This window comes from Anopheles funestus, chromosome 2RL (assembly GCF_943734845.2).
Source record: "Anopheles funestus chromosome 2RL, idAnoFuneDA-416_04, whole genome shotgun sequence".
Lineage (NCBI taxonomy): Eukaryota > Metazoa > Arthropoda > Insecta > Diptera > Culicidae > Anopheles > Anopheles funestus.
In genome coordinates, this window is record NC_064598.1 from 92,607,287 (window position 1) to 92,635,115 (window position 27,829).

Here is a 27,829-nt window from a genome sequence, read left to right on the forward strand (position 1 = left end):
GTCAGGTTTTTATCAAAATCCAAGATGGTGGCAGGGTGTGCAAGTTCTTACTGTGATGCTGTTAGTTTTCGATAGAAATTGTGTATTACTTTAAGTTAATTATGTTTCATAGCTGTGTACAAAAGACAGCGTTTAAGGTGAGCAATCGGGGAAAGGTGAAGTTTGGCCTACAACGTTCCGCGAAATGGTGGAAAAAGTGCGACAAAGTTATCCCCACTGCGGAAGCTCAATTGTCTGCCACCACCTCGAAGGCAAAGTGTGTCGATTATGGGTTTATTTTTTCACCACGGCTTCAAATGCGTAATATCGCATACCACAGTGCTGATAAGCGTAATCTGACGAATAGTGATTTGTAGAAACGGACTCTGATTCATTGTGGGGATTCGCGGTACCTGATAGCAAAATCCATCGATCGAAACCCACTCTGTGGGTATCGATTTTTCACTCGCCAACATTCTTCTTCGTCCGGTAGTTGTAGTAGCACCAGATCGGGACTACATTTCAATAAACACCGGGAGCGCGTACTGCGTCCGCGCGAATTTTTCTCCCGTTTGTTGTGCTATGATTTTTCTCGTCGAAATAACGACAACAATGGTGTGGAGCCACTTTCATCTCCTTTCACTTACTGAGGAATGCGTGGTGCTCCCACCACGAATTTCAACATCAGCTGATGGTGAACAACATGTAGCATATGCTTTGTTTACATTTTTTTCGTGTTACGAAGTGGTATGTAACCCCGTAGCATATCGATTTACCTAGTTGGCATCTGAAGGTTACTTTGTGAATATGATGATGATGATGTTGTGTTGCACTTCGAACTGCTGAAATTACTTTTTTTCTATACCTAGCAACATGAGAATTGAAAATGTGTTCCATCCCACTCAACAATAATTCAACAAAAAAAAGCCGTGTTTCAGCGTTCCAAGTTATATTACCTTTCCGTTTAATTACTCGCGCGATAAAACCTTTTTGTTGTGACTCTTGTACCGTTTTAAAGTTCACTTCCACATTTTATTAACTTTTTTGGTGTGTTGTTTTTCCGTTTCTTTTTAGGATTATTTTTTGTCATTTTTACTGACTGTTTAACTACCCGGATCCTAAACGCAACGAAAGGAATAGACAATTAAAGCAAAATGAGTTACGAGGTAACGGAGGAAACAGCCTTTAATGGCGACGATCTGATGAGCATGGGTCAGTTCAACATGACCCAGCCGCTGGAGGATATGAAGCTGGACAAAAACATGGTGTGGCTGCTGGTCTCGCTCCTATCCTCGATTGTGTGGATGGTTTACATCACATTCTACAATTCGCGTCTGTTCGGTTGTATCATCACCAAGCTAGCCAACCGGTTGTATGTGCGTGGGGCCTACTTTAAGATTGGTTCGCTGAACGTGAATCCCTTGGCGGGTAAAATCATGTTCCGGGACGTAGTGTATGTGTGCTTCGATTACACGGTACGCGTGCAGGACGGTTACTTCATATTCCGTTGGTGGCGTTCATACGTTCCCAAGGATGTGTCGGAAGATTTGTCCCACTCAGACACGCGCCTGTCGGTGATGTTGAATGGGTTCGAGGTACACATCTACAACCGATCGGATCTGTACGCCCGGTTGGAAAAAACATTCGGACTCAAACCATCGGTACTGGTTCCGACCGAGGACATGAACGCAGAGGAAATAGCAAAGTTCAAAGAACAGATCATGAACGAAGAAAACCAACGGCACATCAGTGAAGCGTCGGCAAAGATTAAAAAACCACGACCGGAAGCAATGACGGCGACAACGTGGCGTGATCTAATCCCGGTCATCAAGATCGACATCTGTTCTGGGCGATTTGCCTTCGGGAATCGCCTTACGCCTACGACGCTGTCACTGTGCGTTGAAGAAGCGCATTGCGTGTACAGCACGAAACCAGCCGTTTCCAAGTTGGACCATTTTATGCACTTCGTGAAGGCGAAAGTAGAGAATGCGAAGGTGTTGCTTGCACCGAGTCCTAAGTTTACCGGCATGGTGGATGAACCGCCCCGATACATGGGTGAAGGTTTCGTGGTGATGATGTCGAACCTGATGGAGCTTTACTTCTACATGGACGAGGCCGGCATTGTGCCGGAGGAACCGGTTACACTGACGCTCGCTAATGGCGATGTGGTAGAGGCGGCACCGCCCGTATGGGGTATCGATATCAAATGTGGCAAAGGTACGGATTTCAGCTACGGTCCGTGGGCAGATCGCCAGCGAGATCATCTGTTCAAGTTCTTCTTTCCACCGGATTATCAACCAATGTCCGTGACGAAACCACCGAAACCGGGCGATCGGCGCGAGGTGCGATCGTTCGATATAAGCCTCTGCACGCTGAACGAGGCAACGATCGATGTGTTGTTTTCGAAAAACAAGGAAACTAACGCCGTGCACGTAAACATTGGCGCGGGATCGTATCTGGAAGTGACGCTACCGTGGATAATTCTGCAGGATGGAATGGCGACAAAAGTGACGGGACAGTTGCTGCACGTAGAAGCAACAACCAGTTTACAGTATCGTAGCCTGGCCGAGTGTGAAACACTACAATTTAATGTTAAGTAAGTATTAACGGCAATGCGATCGATAAACTTCGATATATCGAACATAAGAGTGCTTACTTTAACCCCTGTTTTCGTATCTTTACAGAGTACATTATCCAATCAAATGGAACGATCACCAAGAGTGGACTATCAACTTGACCGGCAGCAAAGCAACAGCTTACATAGTGTTCTCCCACAAGGAGTTCTTTCAGGATTTGATCGAAGATTGGGCGTCAAAGGCACGCCCCGATATTCTCAGCTTCGTACCGTACACGTGGAAATTTGGAGTCATCCTAAAGGAGTTCGAAATTCTAACCCTGAGCAACGAATTCAACTGGATCGATTGTTCCAGCACCAACCAGGAAAACCATCATCTTGCCTTCTGTGGCGATCTGTTCGATTTAAGCTTTTCGCTTCCGTTCGATGACTTCCTGCCGGTGAAACTTCCAATAGTATTTTGGATCCACGGCGAAGGGTTAGACCTGAGTATGTACATTCCGGAGATATCGAGCAGTCGACCGATTCTCTTGGCGTTGGATGAAAATGCGCGCATTCTCACGCGTGATGGAAACGTGAAAAAACGGTCCGAGTTGATCAACAAAAAGTGGCGCCGTGTGTGTCAACGAGCAGTCGGCTGGATTGACTGCTGGACCGTACCGATAGTGGCACTGTCGATCAAGTACATCTACCATCCGATGCCACCGTTAGGGCCCGATCCACAGGCGGACATAACGACGCCAGAGAAGGAAGAGATACTGCTAAGTCCGATGCGCATACCGAAAATGCGCAAATCACCTGCCATCGCGTGGACTACGGTCGGTGAAGGTGGTGCACCACGTTTCGACCCGACTAGCCTACCACCGGATCAGGTATCGGTGGAGCTAGAAATTGGTTCCTCGGTAATGCTAGCTTATGGTGCGATCCTACGAAACTTCATTCACTTGAAGGAGAACATTTTCGGCGAAGATCAATCGTTTACGGATATGGAAAATTCCAACAGTAAAAATGCATCACGCAGTAATCCACTGGCCGGTGGGCTTGGCAAATCTACCGGATCGTCAAAAGATGATCCCTCGAAGTCGCTGTCCGAGACGAGCCTAAATCCGGACGAGAAACCAAAACGCTTTGACCCGCGGCTCTACCGTCCACTCGAGGTTATTGTTAGCGTAACGATACACGACCTACAGGCGCATGTTATGAAGAACTGCAATGAAAATGATCCACCCTGTCCGATTGTACTGATCGAACGGTTGGGGTTCGAGATGAAGAAACGTTTCTATGAAACGGAACTGCAGGTGCTGGTAAGTCCGTCGTTTCTCATATCCTCGGACAATACGATTCGCCCGGGCAAGGATAAGCATTTGCGCCAGGGCCACCTGTTGCTGTCGGCCGTACAGGTCAGAGGGCATGCGATGTTTAGCAACGAGGGACGCCAGCTGGAAGAGGAAACACTCGAGTACGCTTGGCTGCTGGAAGTACAGCTTGGAAAGCTGTCCGGTAAGATGACCCTTTCGCAACTGTGCAACGTTGTGACCGGGTTGGAAACGCTTGCCTTTCTTACGATGGATTCGGAGAATGAATTGAAATCACCGAAAACCGTGCGTTATTGTCATCACGGTGTACCATCGAACTCGTGTCCCCACACGAAAGAAGATGCCAAATATCGATGTCCCTCAACAGAGGATATTAAGTACCGGATGACACGAGTGGCCGTCGATGCGGTAGATCTCTATTTGATTGAAAACGGCACAGCAATGCATACATGGATATCGCCAATTCGTATGGCCACGTGTAACTTGCACGGTCAGCAAGTGAAGTCAGGCATAACGGGTCTCGTTCCTACTATACTGCTGCGACAATTTGTCTCCACCGGTGGCCATTTTAGTCAATACAGCAGTGGCAATTCGCACAGCAACACCAACACTACCGGTAGTAGCCGCTCGGCGAAGCTACATCATCAGAACTCGACGAAACATGTGCCGGAGGAAGGCTACCGAAAGGCGTCTGACGAGACGGGACCGCTTTATCGGCGCACCACGATGGATGATGGTGGACCGATGATTTCATCCACTGGTTCCGGTTCATCCGCCGGTGTGCTTAAGTCGGGAAGGCGTGATAATGCGGTGGAACCACCGTATCCGCAGCATAGGAAGGATTCCAAGGAACATCGGGACGATCCGTACGGCTCAATATCGAGCCGGAAGGGTCGTGATCGGTCAGACGATCCCTCGATTCACTATCGGCGCGATAAGGAGGATCCATATGCATCGCTTCATTCCGCTCGCAACAGTGGACGTGATATTGACTCGAACGAACCATGGCTAGAGGTAGGCTGTGTGTCGCTGGGGCCAATTATATTAGAAGCAGCATCAGCGCTACCCATACCGGAACATTGCTTGCATTTGGTGCAACATAGGTGAGTAAACGCATAGTAGTGCACCGGTAGAACCCTTTGAATGTACTCACATTTGCCATTCGTTGTGTTTGCAGCTATTTGAAAGTCCACGACGAAAAGAACAAAAAACTGTGGTTCCTCTGGTCCAGCAGCACAGACCCGGTGCGATGCGGCTGTGTAGGTGGTTGTGCTTTCTTCGGTACAAACCGTAATGGGCCAAGGTTCTTCAAGCCCTGTGCCCAAGATATTCAAGAGTTTATCAACATTGCTCGCTACCATATTCACTCGAATCCCCGAGAGTATGGGTTCGGGCAGAGTTTACTCCATGAGGGACAGCTCGTTTTCCACACGCCACCGTACAGCTTGCAACCGGTTTCGCTGCAGGAATGTTATGAGTACATCGGCAAACCAAACCTTCACCGCTCGGGCCATCGGCATCCACCAGCGCACGGTGGTGGAGCACCGTCTGCCTGTTGTGGTGCCGGATTAACACTGGACAGCAAATCACCGCATCTGCCCCAAAGGAATGAAGCGATGTTGGCACAGAAAACGACATCGGCAGAAATTTCACCCAACAGCACTCTTATTCGTGGAGGTAGTGGTGGTGTTTCCACTAGCAGTGCGTCAACAACAATGGCGGCCACAGGTCCCGGAGAACGATCCGGCAAATCGTCACTGGAACGCGTGAAGGAAAAAGACGTCGGTTCACCGCTCGGATCGGACCGTGCTCGTGGACGACGATTTTCATACACAAGTGGAAGGTAAGAAAAAATCACTACAAAACGGTTTGCCGGAGTGAATGATTTCTTTGGTTCCTTGAATATCGTCTGGAATGCGTAGAAAGTTTAGCCTTGTAGACATTTCTTTATTTCTTATGAGTGAGAAAAGGAACCTATAGTACCGGATGATACGGAAAAGGTATGTTCCAGGTAAAGTCTTACCGTAAATAATTGATAGACTTTGTATAAAACTACCTACATTAACTTTATAAATGAATAATCGCAAATGTGCTATTCCTAACCCGTATTGATCGTTAACTGATATGTTTTCCCTTTTTTTACAATCAACACAGGCAAAGTACGATTCCACACGACGTTCCGTACTGTCGACTGTTGGACTCGAGTCCAAAAACAACCGCAAACAGTTCGAAGGTTTCAACGCCGACGCCTGGTCGCATGGATGGGACTGAGTCGCGGTTGCTAACACCGAAAGGATTCAAGGTGCTACAATCTCAAGCTAGCAAAACATACGCTTCCGATTCCCGACTGACAGTGGACAAATATTTGCAGGGCGAAATGGAAGGTCCATTCATGGCGGAGGAGCACCAAGCGCATTTGCAGCAGTCGAGCGCACATTTGCATCATCTTCATCAACATCATCAACACTACCAGGGGCAACATCATCACACGCAGTACCACAATCAGCAGCAACAGCAGCACCATCATCAGATGATGTTGGAAATGTCTCATTCGGCTCCATCCCCTGGCCATCCGCTGGCATCCGATTCGGAACAGTCGCTCGGTGGAATACTTCCCACCGGTTCAACCATACGCCCGATGCCGTCGGACGATGTTATAATGCGCGATGTGCAGCGTACAGTTTCGCTCACGTCGGAGAACCCATCCGAGGCATTCTTTTCGGCGGATGAAGATCTACACGCGTCGCGAAGTTCCAGCCTTAAGGCCGGTGTTGTCGATCATCATCCCCATCCGGTCGCGATACAGAAGAAACGCTTTGCATCGGATTTAAGCATCGTAGGCCCGAACGAGCTCGAGGGTCGGCTTTCGACGCATCGAAGCGATTACGAGATTCACACGCCCGAACACCGTAGCCTGCCGATGCGACCCCAGTCAACTGCTGAGCTGGTAAGTGTTGTGGTATTTCGTAACACCGATCTCGTAGCGGTGCTCCCGAATTGGTTGGTTATTGTATAGTTGGCTCTTTCGCACCATTGTACTGCTGTGACGAACGATTTGTCACCAAAGGCAATTGGGTTAGGGAGGTTTGATTTTCCAAACCAAGATCCAATCGCTCCGACGACGCTTCCCACAACCATGCGATCTTGAATGAAAGTTCGCACCCCCTAAATCATGTTAACATTATGTTCCATTTGAAGTTGGTTTTGTTTTACGGCTTCGTTACGTTTCCCTCGATTGGAGGGGAAGCATTTAGCCTACCAAAAAGCGTTATGCCTTATGTAGTAAAGCGCAAAAGCAGTATGTAGAATAGAATATTTATGGTTTGGTTTTAGTTTTTTTTTCTATAGCCTACAACCCGTAGTAAATGTAGTTAGGATGATTTCACTCTGATAGAAGCACACGATATGCTGTCTTTCCATTATGTGATGAAGTTTATATCAACTAAAACCATGAAAGACAAATTTAGCACAATCGTTGCTTTTCTCTCAGTGGATCCATCCTGATCGAGCTCTAGCAGCAGCCAGATGTCATGATTTTCTTTTATCTTTCTCTTCTCCTGTCCTCAAATCTATTGCCACGCGTACACAATCGCGTTTGAAACAAAAATCGTTGCTCACGTGCAATCTTAATCGCGTAACTTGAACAATGTATTTCTTGTAAATGTTTAAACGATCGTATGATCTCCTGCTGCTGTGAACGATGATCGATGAAACATGATCAAATGACGTTGTTTCTTTTTCTCTATCTCAATTTGGAAATGAAAATCATGCCGTATGTTTTATCACACATCCATTCAAAACCTCACCGACCGCCCCCTGTCATGATCGGCACGATATGCACATACATACACACATACACGCAACACTCATTCGCATCCTTCCTGCATACATGTATTTGGATGATATATGAACAAATCACTCGTTATTGTGAACAACACACTGCACCACCGAACCGGCGTAATTACGACATACGATTTGAACCTGCCGCCACCGCCAAAAATTTGCAACCCGATGATCGTTGACGATGTCCGTGTGGTATATGTGTGTGCGTGTGTATATGTATCTGGGTTGGTTGTGTGTCGTGTGCCGACAAAATCCTGCGCTCTCTCCTCCAATCAGAACGAAGAGGAACGGCGTCTCCACGGTCTAGCAACACCGATGCGTAAGTTTAGCAACATTTCACCACGGCCCGAGTTCCGTCACTTTAAGCCAGTTTATGATGTGAGTAATACTTCAACCTAGTAAATTCCTAGTGTGAGACATTTTTTTTATTGTTGTAAAGATTCTCCTGTTTTTTTTTTATTAATTTTGAACTCGCTTTCCAAAATCGAAAGCACGGAAGCAAAGCACATGGAAGAAATGCCACGTAAAGGATGCACCTTAGCAAGGAAAACGACATCAAAAAACCTTTCCCTAAAAGATTGCTGTGAGGGCGTTCTTTTCGTGGTTGAATCTCCATGTCCATGGCTCCAGCTGTCGCATTTGTGCACTAATATACTGTTTTGAGCATCATTGCTTTTGCTTTTGGCGTAAAAGCGTAAATAATCCTTTTTTTTATTTTCTATTTAGCTCATTTTTTTCTCACCCAGCTCAGTGTACTACATGGCTGATATTTATAATTGCGTTTATACGTTTTTTTTTTGCGTTAGCACGACCTGCCAGTGGTACTTGTATAATTTCTATACCAAATGATTTTATTTCTATATGTTTTAAAAATTATTTTTATATGTTTTTTTTCTTTTTGATCAAAAAGTGTGAATCTTGTATAAGTTTTTATTTTTATATTAAGATTTGTGAGTTATTTTCTCTCGGTATCCTTGTCCTCAATCTGCATTGTTATTGGATGGTAAAAAAGTTGTAGCATCAAAGTAAATTGTCACCATGGTTGTTAAGTTTATCCTGTGTTTATAGTAGCACAAGTTTGTTTTCTATAAATATCCTTAACGATTTTGTTTAAAATACGTTTTGTATATTCTCTCTTTTCAAGCGGTTAATACTCTAATAAATACAATTTCAAACCCCGCTTTCATCCCTAATCATTCGTTCTTACTAAAACACAATTTATGATTTCCTTGTACTGTTGCTGATTGGAATTCACGAGCTCTAATTGCATTGTAGTATTAGCTATAGTAATTGTCAAGGTAACTTATGTAGCACCATTCTACACAACAACCTTTCGAATTCATGTTCTTTGGACAGCTATTTACCAAATTGTCGCTGATCGTTGGAATAATTAAAGATACCTGCTTTCTGTCCTTCTAATTTTAACAGGTTGACCCGCAAGACTCTTCAGAATCACATTCGCTCTCTTCAAGCTCGTTCATATCAGCGCTTTCGTCGCAAGAGGACATCACGCTGGTAAACCTGCACATGCAAATTAACCGACCGATCGTCGACTCGCCGCTACTGATGGCAAGCTATGTAACGCATCTGGCACAAGTACGCTGCTCGAACTGGTCCCACTGTTCCATGCCGTTGGGAGCAGACGCTTTCTCCATGCCTTTGTTCCAGCAAAACGAAGACGGCGGGCTGGTGTACATTGGCGGTAAATTAATACCGCACTTTGACACGTACTCCAACTGTCGTGAAGTGAAGATCGTTTCCCGGTACGATGTACCGTCAGCGGGCAGCGGTGTTGGCAGTAATCTATCGGGTGCTGGTGCAGGTGGATTTTCCACACTGCCCAAACCCCACCCATGGGACCCCAGTGTACTGGTGCGGAGTAGCTTCGATAAGCAGGAGAGCAAAGAAGGCGAAAATGAATTCCTAAGTTCACAAGGCGAAATCGCAACGCGCAATTCGATCGTGGTACGTTTTAAGGGACAAGTGGACGTGATGCTAACACCGCTTCTACTGGAAGGATTGCAAAGGTATGTAGTTTGTACATTTATTTGTTTATTACTTCGTTTACGCCAGATCTATTGGACGTTTACGACGCACCAATGGACGATAAGAGAAAGCAGACGTATGAAATGGTTCTAAACGTGGAAAACTTTCATCAAGAGAAGTTGCATCAGTACTATCTAATGTTCGGGAAGCTATCTTCCCCAAATGCTTGTAGTAACTGTTCACTTCATTTGGAACCTGTTGACGAATGTTGGAGCGTGATGAATGTCCTAACATTTCCGTGTATTGTGGGAACGACTGGTTTCGTTTAAATTTTGCCCTTAGGAAACGTATCCGTTTCAACACAGACGAATTGGTATCTGGTGCATCGTACGAAAAGAAACTATTCGATCGATTATTGTCACATAAATGTTTCTCTTGTTCTGAAACGCTTGAAGTGTTGTCACAATCAGGCATCGCAAGACTCGTTGTTTGCTCTATCAATTCACCTTCTCTCCCATGTTTGCGATCGATAAAATTCGATCTTCGGAATTGATGACCTTTTCGTTGGATGTCGATTGTTTGTCCTGCCAAATTCATCTTCATATCCTCTATATCGATAGTTTTCAATCGCTCCAACAAAGATTGTGTACTTTGCGCTTCGATCATGGTTTTTAACTTTGCAACGAATTGTCGCACTTCCGTTTCTGATGCCAGCTTTGGGTTTGTGTATGGTTTTGTTTCTTTCAAATAACTTTGTTGTACCATGCAAGCAAACATGGCTAAAAGAATTACACAATGTTTGTAAGTTCCGGACATGATAGCAACGAAAACTGTTCGTATCAAAACAAATAGATTACTAGGATGCATTGGGGTGACTAGGAAAAAACAAAACCCATTATTCATTATAATCCATTAACATTAATTTCTGTTTTTTTCAGAATGATTGAATCACTGACACCAACTCTCTCTACATTGCATCCGCTGACCGTGGTTAACGACATTCACGCATCGTGCGTGAGAAAAGTTGAAGCCGTGAACATATTGAAGCGTGATCAATCTCTAAGCTACTGGTCACAAGTACACTCAAACTCAAAGCGATCGACCGCGGAACGCAACCTACAGGGCCCAGGTGGACCGGTCCTTACAGACGTGTACGAAGAAAGTATATCCACCCAAGTACAGGGTTTGATTGTTCTGCCAAAAATCAATGTTACCCTTATACAGAGCTCGGTTGTGGAGGAAGTGATTTCGTTCGCTGCTCTGGACAACGTGCAAGAGCTAAGCTGCGCGTCCCTGTTGGCCGTCTGTTTCGAGGGAGTTTCGACACGGTTCCATCTCGGCAAAACAACGAAAGCATCGATGCATACGGTCTACACGCAGCCTACCGTTCGATCGGGTGGCCTGAAGAAAAGTGGTCTAATACGAGGCACTCGGGCACTGTTGGCACACCTGTCATCACAGACCCGGCCGGATAATGTGCCCGGTGAGCCAATACTTTTGGAAACGTCAGAAAAACAACTGGAGGAACTGATCATAACGCTCGATATTGGGAAGGCACACGCTCAACTGCGTCGCTTGAAGAACGAGTCGGCCAATTTGCCAGACTCACAAATAGTGATAACAGCCATACCATCCCACCGTAGCCGCGCAATGTTTGACTGCACACGGATGCCGGAAGATTCTTCGGCAAGCACGATGGAAGGTACCGGTAGCTTCAGCGGGCTGGGCTTTATTATGTTCGAAGGTGGATTGGAAGGTGTTAGCGTTAAAATAGTGAAACGATCTCAGTTTGAAAAATCGGAAAATGCGGAAGAAACTCTCAAACCGGAACCGGAAACCATCGCTACGGCGACGGTACATTCGGATGCAAATCAGAACAGCATTACGCTGAACAATCCACTCAACTTGGTTACGTTGCTCAATGAGGCAGGCGGAAACATGGCCGCGGAAGCGTTAGCAAAGTTTGGCATGAAAAAGCCCGGCACACCGAAGTCTGCTGGTGGTAGTGCGAAGGATCGTTCGTCACTGTTCGATATTAAATCAAAGGATAAGATTACAACCACCACTACTACCACTACTACTACGACAACGACGATCATTGGAGATGGGGGAAAAACTTTCAAGACAAACATTGTGCCGGATGAGATAGATGCTGGTGCGATGCGTGGATCATTCGTTAGTGATGGTACGCTACCAACGGCGGTTCATCAGCCGCCAGTACAACCGACAGCTGGGTCTTCGATGCAAGGTGGGCAGGGTACAAGCAGTGGACCAGGTGTAGGATCAGCTTCCAGCGTTGGCCAACCGCATTCATCTACAAGCGCCAATGGGTCCGGATCAAACGCGGATCCGTTATCTTCGAAAGCCGGTGGTGGGTGCACTGCAGCAGCCGGCACTGTTGCTCCTTGTAGCAATGACAACGGCAAGACGTCTTCTTGCGTGATCGATTTCAAAACGGTTTGGTTTAACTTTGCTGCACCGCCCAGAACGCCCATCACGCGGAAGATTGACTACACACGCTTAGATTGGAATTTGCTAAGCACAGCCTCACCGGCTATCACGGCCTGGATGAATCCATGCAATCGGTTCGCCATTAAAGTGGTTGCTCTCATGAAAGCGATGTACATTCGTCGGACGGCCGTAACGGTCGCACTTATGGCCGATGCATGGGAAAGTCCATCGCTGCACCGACCGGTAAAGAGCCGGTACGGTGGCAAGTTTACGCCGCTCGCTAAAACACTGCAGGAGGATCCCAGCTGTCAGCTGTGCACCGTGCTGCAGAAGTTTGTACTCGACGAAACTGCTGCCAAGATTGAGTGTATTCTCAAGCAACAATATCTTCCGCAGTTAAGCATAATGCGTCAGGTAAATTTTAGATCGCACAACCACGAATCATCTTGATGCTAATCATGATTTCGTTCCAGGCTGTGATCGTGTTAAGCAGACAGTGGAAAAACGTGCTCTATAATCCGATGCTGTTCGAGCATCAGTACAAAGGGAAGCTAGCAAAACCGGTTAACGTAACATTCGCCCTGCCGCAAGATGAGGTATGTTATCGACCATTTCATTACTTCTTACTGGCACACCCTCCTGGTGATTGTTGGTGCACAAACGTCGGTCTGTTAGCATCGGTTCGGACGAAAGAATTCATCTGAGCGTTTCACCATGTTGTCGCTATAGCGGGGGGTCATTATTGTCAACATTTGTTCAAGCATATTCCAACGAATCCCTTTCTTAAGATGTTACCTTTTCCATCCGTTAAATTCCCAATTATTTCCACCATCCTGTTTTGTATTGTTCAAGCAACATACCAACACCAACGGTAGTAAAATTCATATACATACATCGTTTAGTGAAACGTTCATCCCATATTCACGGTCCAATCATGGTCCAACTTTTTGCAGTAATCAAATAATAATAGCAAAATTTTTATCGCCTTCGTTAACGAAAATGCCAAATCACTATCACTTCATACACTAAATGCTTTCCTTTTGCAGCGTTACAAACCTATTTGGGGTAAGTGATAATGAGATGCGACAAAAAAGGCAAGAAGGATTTTTGGAACTCAAAACAAAAAAAAACAACCACACCAGACACATTAACTCACATGATTAAGGCAAACACAGTTTCGGCAAAACAAAAAATTTGTGTTAGTTTTTTTCGTAACGGAAAACGGCGTACAAATGTGTTAAAGTTGAATGTCGGTATGGTTGAATTGTGCTCGTTCACATATGTTTGCGTATGCTTTTTTGGGTACAGGTAGACGGAATGGTTAATAATCCTTCGATATATATATGCAATGCCATAGATACGCCGTGAAAGCTTTACACTCGTCATGTGTCTTACTTGATTGATCGCTCTTCAATGGACGGTTGAGCAAAGTTATCTAGTACAAGTGAATTTGGTGTGAGGATCTCGTATGGTTTCATTACATACTTAAATGTTTTTATGTGTCAATCGTATCACTAATTCATGTAACGCCATTCATACGGTGGGCCGGTTGGTTATTGTTGCTAATGAACGCATCTGAATCCTACCGAATACAACATCAACGCTTGCTTCCTTTCTGGCCGGTGTTGTATCCTTTCTATCCCCCAAACGACAATAAACTTTCCACCACAAATATCCTGGCTCCATCCAAACCCATCGTACCTGTATGAAAATGAATTGAACATATTTTTCATGCCCGTCTCGGATCGGTTCGGTCGTTTGTTTTTGAACACATTTTTCATCGTAGGACGCCGAAGATACGGATGACATCGATACGGATAACTATCCTGTAGGCGTTCGCGAAAACCATCCGCTACTCGGTGAGGAAAATGAACACACCATGCTGCTTGGCCAGTGCATCCAGCAGCAACAGCAACGTCAGCAGTCTGCTGCATCGGCAACATCGACGGCACCGACCCAACATACCGGTGGGCAGCAGCATGCAACGCTTCATGGTAAAATATCTCTTCACGAAAAACAGAAGTCCACAGTGTCGTGTTTTTCCTCCCCTTTCTTATCTTTATCACACGAACGGTGTGGATTAACGCACGTGTCCACACCGAAAACGGTCCTTTTGTCCCTTTTCCTCCCAATACTGTTGCTTTTTCCTGTGGTGCATCTAATCTTACTTCATTCTTACCCAGAACAAGGCATTTTGTTGTGGTTTAATTGTGGTGATTTCTTCCTTCCCACCTTATTTACCGTGTGTTTGTGCCGCTTTTCACTGCATGCGTGCTTTATTAGTTTGTTCCTTAGCTGGCTATTGTTTAATTGTGAGTGTGTGTATATGTGTGTGTTATTAAATAATCTTTTATACGTGTGTTTATTTGTTAACCAACAAGCAAAACAAGTAGCATCTGTAGAAACACTAACTAAACACACAACACACATGATGATACTACCTAGAAGAAGTAGTCGTCACTTTGCCTATTATATTACAGAAAAAAAACCGTAGCTGAATTTTGCTTCTCCTTTTCTCCAATTTCTTATTTCGGTTCCTTGCGCTCTCCACCACACAAAACAAAACAAAAACTTGCAACCCCCAAAAAAAAAACAATAATAATAATTTAAACACACACCGACAACCAATCCAAATACCGTTTGTAAATCGTCACGGTGCGCCCTAATACTTCCCGCCACGCAGTAATCAAAATGCCCGATGAACCGCCGATCCCTTCCGCGGCGGCAGCACACATGGCCGCCGCAAAGCTGGGCGATTCCCTTAATACCTCTCCCAGTACCACTAACAACTCGCACAACAAGCTGCGGAAGAAATCGTCGGTAAAAAGTTTCATTCCACCGGCAGCGCCACCGTCGCGTGCTAGCATACAGATGTTTCCGATCATCTTCGACAAGCAGGACCCCGTCGGGGTGGAGTACGGTGCGTTGCGCGAAGGTTCCGCACCGTCCGTATGCAGTTCGTCCGATTCCATGGATAAGCCGTGGACTCCGCCGGCAAACCACAAGGAGGATCTGTACTCGTGGATGGCAAAGCAGCAGAGTGAAAGTACTAAGCAGCGCGAAAAGGAGAAAACTACCGTACGTAATAGCTGTAGTAGAGTTCTTGCCCAACGTTAGATCTATAATCGTGTTTTTTTTTTACATTTTAGCAAAACAATCGTCCTGCTTCGCAGAACCGACCGGCCATTCATTCGGTGAAGTACATGCAGGATAATAATCGGATACTTGACGCACATCTTATTTTCGAGCCAATGCTAACCTGTCTCGGGGTTATGCCCCAGCAAATGATTAACAACGTCTCCAACAAGGATGTCTCTTCGCTAGAAAGCTTGGGTACGAATCTTTCGCTCGTTTGTTCGTTCGATACGATTCGCATCGACATCGTTGTCAGTGAGGCGGGCGATAGTAAAAAACCTCCGAAGCAAAAGGATCCTAAAAAGCGTGGCAATGGAAAATTCACCATTATCATGCCCGGCGAACAGCCGGCGTTCCTGTGCGAGCAGGTAGGCGTCGAACTGGAAGTACGAAAAATGACCGATGGTTTTCCGGACGATACGAAACCGGCTATGTTGTACGTATCGCGTGGTCAGTTGAAAAAACACACCAGCACGGTGATAAACTTCAGCCTAAACGTGCGCTACATCTCGCAGCAAGTAAATATGCCGCTGTTGCGGTTGTTACATCAAATTACGAATATGTACCAAAACGTAAAAGACGCTCAGAATGAGCTGCGGGAAGCCCATCCGGAGAACGGTGGTAAGCGGAGCGCACCGCTTAAAGACGAATCGAGCCTTGCGTCGGAGATAAACGATCCTACGCTGATGGGATCGCTTAACGAACCGCTGATGGCACACATTGAAACGTCCGGCATTTTTGATTACACCGATGAACGGTACGATAAATTCAATGAGGACATCTCTACCATGCGCCACGAGTTACGGCACTCAATTAGTCGCAGCAAGATGCCGACGCTTGGCCCATTGATACCGCTAACGCCGTCTCCAAACTCACGCAATCGCCCGCATAGCTTTGCACAGAAGCTGCGCAGCACGAGCAAAACGGTAAAGGGGAAGCTAGGCTATACGAACCTCAACGAAACGATCAACACACCGATCAAGATGAGTCCCACGGCGGGTGGATTTTCCTTTGCCGAAACGCAATCCAAACAGTCGCTGGAGGCCAAAAATTCACTCACTGGTGCACCTTCTAGTACGTTTGGAGGTAATGAGAAGCAGTTTTTTTCGTTCGGTGTAATGTTTGCTTTATAAGATGCTTATTTTTGTTTTGCAGATTATACTGCTCCATTTGATCGGTCAACATTTACCGGCCCCATACACAGCATTCTCGATACACCGAAATGTTGGAAAACGGTTTACCATTTACTAGCTATTTACTCCGCAATGCCGGAAACAAAAACCATTACTCATCGGTAAGCAAAACTACGAATTAATTGTTTATGAAGTTTAAAAAAATGAACTGATTCCATTGGTAAATTGTTCAAAAAATTTATTCTTTACAGTGTCTCTATTTCACCGGATGCAGTTGAACAGATTAAAGCAAGAAAGTATAACTTATTGCACGAAAGTAAGAACTTCCGTGAAGAGGAGGAATTTCTCGGTGGACATGGAACAACTGGCGCTAATGGTACCGTTAAGGACGTGGGTGTTATAACACAGGAGCGAACACGTTTGGTTGTGTTCGGCGTGGCAAAGATACACCGAACTAGATTGCTAGCGTCATTGAGCGGTTTGAAGTTGGAAGCAGAAATAACAGCCCTGCACAGTAGCACTACTTGGCGTAAAAAATCCCGCCCAGCTTCACTTGAGTGCTCGCTGACTGGACAAGTCGGTAGAGCTATGATTGTTCTCCTGGAAGGTGCTCAACCAAATCAACAGTGAGTTTTAACTTCAGTTAAAAAAAAACCCCAAGCGATCAAGCTGTAATTTATTATTCCTTTTTGTTTTTCATCTTTAGAACCGTGGTTAAAGTGTCGATTGGTAAAAGTCAAACACTTTACTCCAGTATAACGCGACGTGGAAAGGACAAAAACAATGGATTACTTTCTATCGGTATCGTCAACGTGGACATACCACAGCATCCGGTGGCTCTTCACGGTATGATGACGCGAAGCTCCAAACAGATTTCTTCGACGCTACAGGAGCTAAGAGTGACACGCACTTCGGCACGTTTAACGCGCCAGAACGAAGAACCAGAGTCTCCGTTGCATCATCATCAGCGTGATACACGCGACAAGGCAACACCATCGGTTGCCACCAATCAACGCAAGCACAGCACGGCTACGGTACGAACGATGACAGGCGCAACGACAGCAGCTGGAAGTAATCCGAGCGGTCTTCTTCAACCGCTCGTTATGCAGTTTAACATTATACTGCAAAGTTTGTCCATCAGCGCTGCATTGTTACCATCGCTGCAGGCCCAATATAAAATGGATCACGTCACCTCGACCGGTGTTACTGGGAGTAAGGCGAAATTTACAGTCGATCTACCGAATCATTCACTCAGCTTTACCACCAAAATACAAACCACGGAAACAAACCTGCCGTCGGAGGCATGCATCGCATTGCCACCGGTGCACGTTAGTGCTGAGTACGTGTCGGAAAGTACCACCGAAGAGGTACCAATCGATGGTGTCGTGTTGCGACAGGGCGGATATCTGGCGGCATCGGCTGAAATCGGTGTATTTGAGCGGTGTCTCACAACCGATCTGCTGAACCATTTGGTGTTTGTACAGAAAGTGTTCATGAAGGAAGTGAATGAGGTGGTGCAGAAAGTGTACGGTGGAGAAAAGCCGGTCCCACTCTGGCTAGAAGAATCGGAAGACAATGGAAACACGATCAAGCGTATTCTGTTTTCTCTGAACATTCGCGTCAAGCGCATTCAGCTAACCGCAACGACACCGTGCTCGTCTGCAGTACGGTTTGAAACGGGTCAGCTGGAATTGCATCTGTCCAATCGTGTGAAAAACATTGCAGACGCTTCCAACACAAAGCTGTTCGGTAAAGCGCAAATCGACCTGAACCTGTCGCTGGGTCAGATTATCAAAAACATCATCTTCGACGAGGCGGAACCAGAGTTCCAACAGCATGCATTTTTCAACACCACGATCGGGTTGAGAAATGCATTCCAGAACGAAATGCTAAATGACGACAAGGAACTGGTTCTGATCACGCTGAAGCGTCCATTGATCTACGTGCAACCGATAGCCGTCGATAAAGCAATACTGGTGTGGTTGAACTACAAGAACGCGTACGAGTATTGGACGGAAAAACGTGCCAACCTCAACAAGGAAGTGTTGATGGCAACGCAGCAGGTGCTGGAAAAGGTACCATTCGGCCAGATTAGTCATCATCTGGCGACGACAGCGAACCTCTCCACCCTGTTCCTGCAGCTCACGGTCGAGGACATGGGAATTTGTTTGCCTCTAAATCAACCACCTCAAATCTGGGGTAACCGGTCTGTGCAGGATTTCGAGCAAAAGGGTGCTGTAGTGATTACGCTAGAGAATACGATCATTTCTGCCTGCAGTTCCGGATCGCTCGTGTCGAAAGGACGCTTTGCTGGTCTTTGTCTGCGGTTTGCGGAGGACTTCGATTCGTCACTCGATGAGTGGAAACCCAACATGAACGATGCCAGCATTATGAACCTTTGCGTAGTATCCGAGGGTACGTACGAAGTGTGCTCGCGAACGATTGCTGCCAAACATCCGGACAATGCGAAATGGTTCTTGAATGTGAAATGGCAGATGGAAGGTGTCGACATTCATCTCGATGTTAACATTGGCAAGCAGCTGTCGGCCCTTGGGCACACATTGACCATGCTTACCGGATCGGAAGATGACGAACCGATATCGTCTGATACGCCGGACAGCGACGACATAGACGCATCCGGGCATCAGAGTGGAAAAGATTCCAAATCACGTAAATCGGTCGATTCGTTACCGTCCTTCCTGTTCGATACAACGTTGGATCCGAAGAAGCGGTCACTGTTGATGGAGAATGAAATCAACGAGCAAACGAAAATCGTTAACGACTTCCGTACCCTTGGTGCGTCGGCGAAAACAATCGAAAATGAGGAACGAAGGTTGCAGGAACTTCAGGCGGTGTACTACAAATATTTCCGCCGTGATATGATACAGGTGAGTAGAAGCTTATACGATTGTTTCTATATATTCTGACTGACAATTGGGATTAGTATTTGCGTTATTCGTCCGTTTCTGGTTAATAGAATTGGTTTGATAGCTAGGTAACATGTATTACCAAATGCTCTCTTCGAGAGAAAAGGATTGTTGAGTTAAATATAAAAAAATGAAGGATTGATCAAAGTATGCTTTACTTTCCATCCTAGTAGTATACCTAGTATGATGTGATAAGTCCATTCGCGTAGCATTTAGATCGAGGAAAGACGTGTCAGATTCGGCATTGTGTTTTGGTGTTTTTTTTGAATTTCTACAGTAGAACCAAATTTTGCATTTGTTATATACAATGCCGTCTGTTAAAATAGTGCTCAAATTGCTTTGTCAAGATGTGGATAGCGGTCACCAGTGTCACGTTAATCTACGACGATCGATCTACGAAATCGATTCGGATATTGAAGAAATAAAACTACCTCTGCAAGCGATCGTGAAGCTGAAACGAATCCAACCCACGACAGATTTACATTCTAGCTCGATGCTTCCGATACACCAGCGGGCACAGCTTAGCCTTCCCGTCATCTCAAAGCTTGCTCTGTCGGATGAACGATCTGCCGAAGTGTCTATACGTGACGGTAGAGGTTCGAGACGGTTCGATGATGATGGACGAAGATCGACTGTTGTAAGAGTTCGTAAACCAAGTGCTAGAGATTCGGATATGAAAACCAGTCGATCTAGAGAGGAATTAAAGGAGATTAAGGCCATGCTATTGGAGATGAAGGAAAAACTATTGGTCAAAGAAGGTGATACTGCAACATTGATTGACGATGACGAAGAACAATCAGATGAAAAGGCACCTTGGAGAACTTCCTCGGTGGTACGGAGAATTAGTGAAGGTCTTAAGGAAATTCGTGCATCTGAAACGACCAACTGTCCATTCGTGCAGTACATTCTTGCCAAGCATGATTCGCCAGAGGGAAATATTGATACAAATCTACCAATATCCGCTATTATCGGGCCCAACTATTCAATGTCGTACAAACATGATGTCCCACTCGAATTGGAACAGGAGGCGGATAAAAAATCAGCTCCTGTCGGACTTGAACATATCGTGTCATCCGAAAGTGAATATCCGAAAAGCACTCGCGATGATACGGCAACAGATACTTCGGCAATTGACAGTGCGTTAGGCATTCTCAGCAACGAGAGCAACATGACAGCAGCAAATTACTCGTTGCAGCCATGTCCACCGCATATCGAATGTGATCTGAATAGCTTGAACAGTAGCAAACTTGAAAACTCGGGAAAATAACTATAAACGAAATAAAACGTTCGATTTCTATCATTTATTTTTAGAATTTCGGTTTTACATTGTACATCTTTTGCTTCTTTTTTCTCTGTTATTCTTTTCTCCTGCAGAAATGGAAACGTCCTGCTATGCGCAAACCAATGTTGAAGGCAGCCAATCGTTCCCGTTCGTTCGTTGCTCCATCACCAACGAGAGAAGACCTAATTGATGCCGGCTGCCTCGATGGAACTAATGGACATACGGGTGCAGGTGTAGTGGGTTGTGGAAACAGCAGCGTAATGGATGCGTTCACTGGCAGCGAGGATATGAGCAGTCTGCAAGAATCGCCCAACTCGGGACCATCGCGTACCGCTTCTCTAAGAGTAAAAATTCCTCCAAACTCTTCACGGGTAACATTCAGCGAAACGATGCGCCAATCGTCGTTGCCTAGCGCTGACTCGGATGTAGCCGCCTATTCCGACTCTGGTCTTGATTGGCCACGATACGATTCGAGCTCAGTCACGTCAGATGTACCCCATTTGCTCGAGATCGACGGAGAGCAGGTGGAGCTGCGCAAGAAAAGTCCCAGCCACCCGCAGAAACAACAAGAGCCTAACATAGATTTCGAACTAGACATTAAGGTGCTGGTCAACTCGGGCAAATGTGTGCTGCATACCAAAGATATCCATGATGAACGGCTCTCATCGACAATGCCCGGTGGCAATAGCAACAATAATAATACTAACTCCGCGACGATGGCCGGCAGTAACAACGCGTCTGCGGCCGGTAAGCATCATAAGCGAGAGCGAAGTACCGGCGGAGCAACGGACTGGGGTAGTCCAATTCCACCGCGCCGTAATAAGGATAAGTCACGACTGAAGTACAACACGACACCATACACGGCTCTCGTCGATCTAACAATATTCCACATTCCTGGGCTGGATGTAAAGCTTCAGTATCAATCCAAAACCGTTGGTGGTGATGATGCTTCTCCGCGTCTTAGCACGACAGATCCGTTCGGTGTATCGCGCAAGCTAGCATCGAAACGGGCCACGCTGTTCGCTTGGATGACGCTGCAAAGTATTCCCGAAGAAACCATAATTTCTCCACACATTTTGGAATTTTTGGAACAAACGCTAGAGCCAATACCATCGTCGAAAGGAACAGGCGGAGTATCAGGAGTGGGTCACAGTGGTGGTACTAACGGTGTTAATGGTGCTGGTGTTGCAACGTCGGGCGGTGGAGTTTCGAATCCAGTGAATCTGCAAATGCTGGAACACAACTACGCAGCGGTTTATGCAAGCTTCCCCGTCGATGTGGTGGTATACTTCCACATGCAACCATCGACATTCCGGTTCTCTTGTCTGCCGGTATCGCGCGTCGAGTGTATGCTACAGTTGCCCAGTCTTGACATCATCTTCAGCTCGAATCGACATGATGATGATTCGTCCGGAGGGCATACTTCTTCACAGACGGGCGAACCGACAGCAGTGCCAGGTGGAGATGGGAAAGTCGCTGGAGGACTGAGCGTGACTGGATGTTTGGCCGACTTTAACGTATACATCTTCCATCCGTACGGTGGCAAGAAAAGCAATCTGAAGGAAGCACATCAATTCTCTCCACTGGCTGATAGTGAACGGAAGGATTCGCTCAGTATTAATGTGGAGTTTGTGAAATTCCATATTACACGCTCGAAGAAGATAAACATCGTGGAAACCAGTATGACGTCTCGGAAACATTCCGACCAGGCGTCGAAGGCAACCATTCGATTTTCAACGATCGTCGATATTGGATCCGCATCGTTTAAGTACGACATGCGCCGACTGACGGAGATACTTGCGTTCCCGAAGGCTTGGTATCGGCGAAGTATCGTACGGCGCATGTTCCTTGGTGACTTGGGCATGCAGCAGACAAGCATGTGCGATCTGGAGATACCAATTATTCCAGAGGGAAGCGTTGATGGAAACAGCATGGGAAGATCGGGCGAACGAGATTCATCGATAGATGTGGAGAGCAGATTGGGCGGTCGAGGAGATCATATAAATCGCGAACGGTTGCGTCTAAGTCTGGAAAATATCGGCATGGGAACGACCGGTGGCAGTGGTGGAAGCAGTGCATCCTCAACTGCCAGGATAAAAGATCAAAAGTCCTCGAGCCTTGATTCCACCTCATCACCATCGGACGTGAATCAGGTTACGTCCTGGGAAACTTTGGTGCTGTTTGCGATCAACTTTACCAAACTTAACGTTCAGATGAACATGGGTAACGTGATGGGTAATATCGTGTGGCTAACGAAGGCTTTCCGAAGCGATGGTCGACTGAGCATTGGTAGCACGGGTCATAAAAACATGTACATTGGCGTCGGGCTGGGTGGATCGTCGTTGGATGCGAAGGGAGGCATCGTCGGAGGAACGATCGATCTGAACCGTATCGATACGTACATTCATATTCGCGAAGATCCCGGCTCGGAACCGGATCATAAGGTTGGCATCAAGCTGATGGCACTGGAGCTGAAGTTCGATTACATGGGCACGAGTGTGCTGATGACACGCGTAAGCTCGCTAAACGCACAGTTGCGCGACGAATGGAAGTTCTCCAAGGATCACGATTTCGGCAACAAGCTGCCAACGAACTATCCGGCAATCATACTCATCCATGGTGACTTGTCCTGGGACCAGTTACAGATGATGATTTCGAAGTCCACCACCGCAGACATCCTGAAGATGTTCTACAAGCTCGAGGAATTCTTCTCGCAGCAATTCAAATCATCCAAGCGTGTATTTTCCAGTCTCGAGCCACGGCTCGCTAACCCTTCACTGCGAACCAGCGTGCGACGCCGTGAAGAGAAAAAATCGCTCGGAGCAGAAGCATCGATCCATGACGCGCGGCATCATCGACACTGGCAGAGGCCACTCAAGCAGACGAAGGGATTGTGGCTGTCAACGCTCGGTGTACCGCTTTCCAACATTGGTACCGTGCTTGGCGGGACGATGGAATTGCACGGCCAAAACATTTCGCTTGCCTGCTTCCATGGTATTAACTTTAAGGCAAAGTCGTGGGCGTTGTTTAGCCTGAAGGAACCGTGTATCGATTTTGCCACCGAAGCGCAACACGTTGAATCGACCGAGGAGGTACACATCATACAAACGCTCACGTTTGGGCTTGGCATGAACACCCAGCAGCCACCGCAGCATCACTCCAACGCAACTGTGGTACGGATGTCACGGAATGTCATCTTTCCACCACAGTTCAAGACACTGCATGAGTGGTTCCATTACGCGTTCGCCAACAGTGAAATTGATGGTAAGCAATGCTGTGAATTCTTGAAACCAACAGTTAGTAAGGTCGCTCTCCTTTTTTTCCAAACTCCCAAGGCGTTGACCGTTTTCCGGTGATTGAACGAGACAAAGAACACAACACGAACTCGATCGAAAGAGCACGCGGTTCGGGGTCGGGTTCAGCGCCCCATCAGAAGCTGCAGGATCCGAACCACAATCGGGAGGTGATCTTTGCTTTACCAAGTTTGCAGCTTCATTTCAAAACGGAACATCTTCAAGGCATCTCTACACCTGATACAGCGCGTAAGATATCTGTCTCTCTTGTTTCTTCTCTACTTCAAATAATCTACAACGTTACTTTTCGCTCCCTCAGAGGACAAACCAATGGTAGAGTGTAGCTTCATAACAGCGTTCGAGGATCACATCTTCGTTACGGTTGATGCGGATGCATTCTTCTTTCTGCATGATCTCATTACTTCTTACCTCAGCGAGAAAGAAAAAGTGGTATGTTTCGGATGTTTGCCGTACGTGGATGATAATGAAACTAATTGTACCGTTTGTGATCGCTTTTCTTCCCTCGTCAAACAGCTCGGTACAATTACGAACAATCGTTCGTCCTCACCGAATCCTGCTAACGTAACTCCTCCACCTCCATCCACAAGCGGAACGCCGGCCGGTTTATCGGTACTCAAATCGGCTCACACGCTTAAAACGAGTACATCCAATTTGATGTCAGCGGCCGCACCCTCTATGTCGTCACTTGGCACGCAAGACTCGACCTCTAGTCAATCGATTGCCAACGGTGGTAGTTCGATAGAATTGAACGAAGTTGGCAGCTCCCAAATCAGCGCCGGCACCGCATCGACGCTGCTGGGCACAAAAACAACTCCCCGTTCGGTAGATGAGGCCAAGAAACCGATCGCTAGTACCGTGTCAAGTCCTGCAGCCGCATCCAGCAGCAGTATCGGTGGAGCAGGTACAAAACATGTGAACATTGTAGTGGAAAAAGCTGACCTTGAATCGTTTATGCGGACCGATTGGCGACACTTCAATTGCAAAACGTGGCACCTGGAACCGACCGTACGGTAAGTGGTATATGCACATTAGCTCATTTTCAAGCTAACTGTTATCGTAACGCATCTCCTTTAATCCTTACAATAGGTTGCTTTCGTGGGCTGGCAAATCGATTGAACCATACGGTATCGATTATATTCTGAACAAGTTGGGATTCAGCCATGCCCGCACCACTATCCCGAAGTGGCTCCAGCGTGGGTTCATGGATCCGTTGGATAAGGTGGAGGCATTGTTGATGTTGCAGCTGCTCCTGATGGTAAAAGATAATGGCACGTCGGACGAGAAGGACTCAAGCAAATGAATCGAACTCTGGGAAGGGCCGTTCGAAGGAAATAATTTAGTCAACTAAGATTTGTTATTTGGAATGTGGTACAATCTAATATGACTGGTGTTGCTTTTTATAGCCTCTTAGCTATACAAGACCCCCCGGGGGGAGGGTTCGGCCGGACTGTGGCAGATGCCGGGTTTTGGTTTAGACGCATTTAAAATTTTCCGCCTAGGGAATTGACGACCCAATCCGTCGCTATGTTGCACGGAAATTGTTTCTTTAACTCAACGTCTGCTCAACTATACATTATCTTTCACTTTTGTACGCGAGTATACACACAACCGTAACCATTATCTAGTCCAAATTGAGTCCAATGCCATCTTCGGAACATACGGTTTGAGGAAACTTCAACCCCTCCCTCTATCGTATTTGGAATGGACAATGTATCTATGTTCTGTATGTTCTACAAGAAAATCAATATATTAAAAAGAAACAAAACAGCAAAACATAACCAATAAGCCGACGGACAGCCAGTTCCTCTAATACCCGACTGTTTCTCTATATCTCCTTTGATGGAGACGCAATCGCATATGTGCGCGTGGAGACATAGCGATCTTCAATAATCGATAATCGACAAATGGAATAAATGAAAAAATGTGATCTACATTCAATTAGTAATCCCACAACCAAACGAAACAATAGTGTTTTTTTAGATAATAGTTTGATTTAATGTATTTTCCATAAACAATTGTTAAATATTTTAAGTTGACCGTTCTCGTTCGTTTCTGTCGTTTGATCAACATGACATCGGGTTGAAAAGGGACGTAGTAAGGAACTGCCCGCTGGTTTGTAAGTTTCACTTCCGATCAGCGATTTGGTTATCTTGCCCGCTCAACACTATTGGACAGCTGGAGCGGTACAGGAGCTCACGGCCATCAGGGCCACATCGCGGAAGATCGACTGCTTTTGACTCAGCGTTCGGCAGTGTTTCTGTTCCTGCTGGTCAACCTCGAGGCAGGAATCACTTTTGCGCTTTCGTAGCATTTGTTGCTGCTGCTGCTGGTGCTGTTGCTGGTACGGGTAGCTGCTATCCATGGTTGGGATAGATAAGTCGGTGTGAATCGAACCCGTTGATCGATTGTTGCTGCTGGACAGATCGGACGACGAAAGGCGCTCCGTGTCCGTTACAAACTCTGGTGCTGGAGAGACCGTCGGCGAAAGCGTTTTATTGGTGCGCTTCTTATACGGACCACGTTGTTTACGTTGCGGTTTGTTCATGTTGATCATCGTACCGTCGAGAGGCTTCTTCGCATCCTTGGCGAGTGTCTTTTGGAGCAATTCAGCTTGCTGGTTCAAAAGGTACAGTGCGGGTGTTAGCTGATAATCCAGTTGCTGCTGTTGAGCGTACTGTTGCGCTGACGACTGATCGTGACCGTACGTATACGGATTGTAGAACATTGCTGCCGCTTCCGGTGGATAGTAGCCCATGATTCCGGCGATCATTTGCTGCTGTTGCTTCTGGGCGTGTTGTTGTTGGTACTGCTGCTGCTGCTGCTGATAGTAGTACTGCTGTTGTTCTGCTCCACCATAACCGACACCGTAGGATGTGTTATTAAACGCTTGATTATACATTGTATTAACTTGGTTGGTTTTTGCACCGAAATAGGAAAGCTCTCGAGATGCCCAGGCTCTGTTCTTCACGGCTGTACTGACTGAAATGTACTGAGGAAGATCGCTGTACGATCGCTTTATACCGATGTTACAGGTAAGAGCGCTTAGAAAAGGACACGTATCACGAAAAGCACGCTTTAGCCGAGTGGAAGGAAAGAAACGCAGTGCATGTCGCTTAATGTTACCTACGCTTGTGTGATCCGTTTGGTAGTAGAGGTAGATCATCTTGCTTCATCACGTGTTAGTGTTACCTGAGGTGTTGCTATTCTATTCGTACCTGTAGTAATTCGATGATTTAAGTACCCTTACTATTTTCAACAAAGGTGTATGCAGTACGGTAACAGTTTGGTGGTTTCAAACCAATGTAGAGAAAGTAATAAAAAAAATCTCCGTTTTGCGAAGAACATTTTAATATGTCTTCAGCATGCTGAACGTGTGTGTAATAAATTAAAGTGTTAAAATGCATATTATTTTTCACAATAGCCCAACAGTGCAAAAGTTTAAAGCAACAAAAGCGAAATTTGCTTCAATTACCTTCGTTTTGTTTTCTACGTTTTTCATTCGTCTCAACAATGTGTCCCCGGATCTTCCCTGTCGCACCGAAGGACACCTTTGTCTTTCAATTTATTCGGTCCGCCCATCATTTCAGGCAACCATATATATAGTGTGTGTTATGGTTTTTGCATCGATGCAAAAAGTACGCAGTTTTTTCCGTTAAACCATAAAAGGACTCTTTCCTTTGCGATATGTATCTATACGTACTATGTATCTACCTTCCAACGAAACTTTACTGTCCGGCCCACAATTTCTTTTGCTACTTTAAGGACGCGAAAAATGTGGCATCCTTCAGTGAAGAACACCGGGTATGGCAGGTAGAGCCGGCGGGGGTTTCCTGCAGGAAGGTTCAAGGTAAAAATCCCTTCTCCACACAGCACGTCCAGCGTACCTAG

General features: G+C 46.2%; 1 protein-coding gene across 5 annotated transcripts; it reads left to right on the forward strand.

The window, feature by feature from the left end:
* LOC125766221 (transmembrane protein KIAA1109) lies at positions 1-25,872 on the forward strand. 5 transcript variants are annotated; one of them, XM_049431974.1, is made up of 21 exons: positions 1-137; positions 1,054-2,575; positions 2,664-4,973; positions 5,048-5,713; positions 6,025-6,172; positions 6,242-6,817; positions 7,990-8,091; positions 9,142-9,740; positions 10,638-12,564; positions 12,624-12,746; positions 13,937-14,144; positions 14,834-15,228; positions 15,300-16,371; positions 16,441-16,579; positions 16,670-17,044; positions 17,125-19,306; positions 20,720-23,891; positions 23,963-24,169; positions 24,240-24,370; positions 24,455-24,951; positions 25,028-25,872. In XM_049431974.1, the coding sequence occupies exons 2-21, from the start codon at positions 1,134-1,136 to the stop codon at positions 25,239-25,241; spliced, it is 16,485 nt and encodes a 5,494-aa protein (XP_049287931.1). In that variant the 5' UTR covers positions 1-137; positions 1,054-1,133; the 3' UTR covers positions 25,242-25,872. The 5 variants fall into 5 exon arrangements, with proteins under 5 accessions (XP_049287931.1, XP_049287934.1, XP_049287930.1 ...); XM_049431977.1 differs by lacking the exon at positions 13,937-14,144 and adding an exon at positions 13,197-13,215 and having other exon boundaries at positions 6,025-6,817; XM_049431973.1 differs by having other exon boundaries at positions 6,025-6,817.
* The last annotated feature ends 1,957 nt before the right edge of the window (positions 25,873-27,829 follow it).

Excerpts from the sequence above, each read along its gene's own strand:
- LOC125766221 (XM_049431973.1), top strand. The coding sequence starts at position 1,134 with ATGAGTTACGAGGTAACGGAGGAAACAGCCTTTAATGGCGACGATCTG. Across the intron at positions 8,092-9,141 it reads ACTTTAAGCCAGTTTATGAT|GTTGACCCGCAAGACTCTTC; the intron begins GTGAGTAATACT and ends TAATTTTAACAG. Across the intron at positions 14,145-14,833 it reads GCAGCATGCAACGCTTCATG|TAATCAAAATGCCCGATGAA; the intron begins GTAAAATATCTC and ends CCCGCCACGCAG.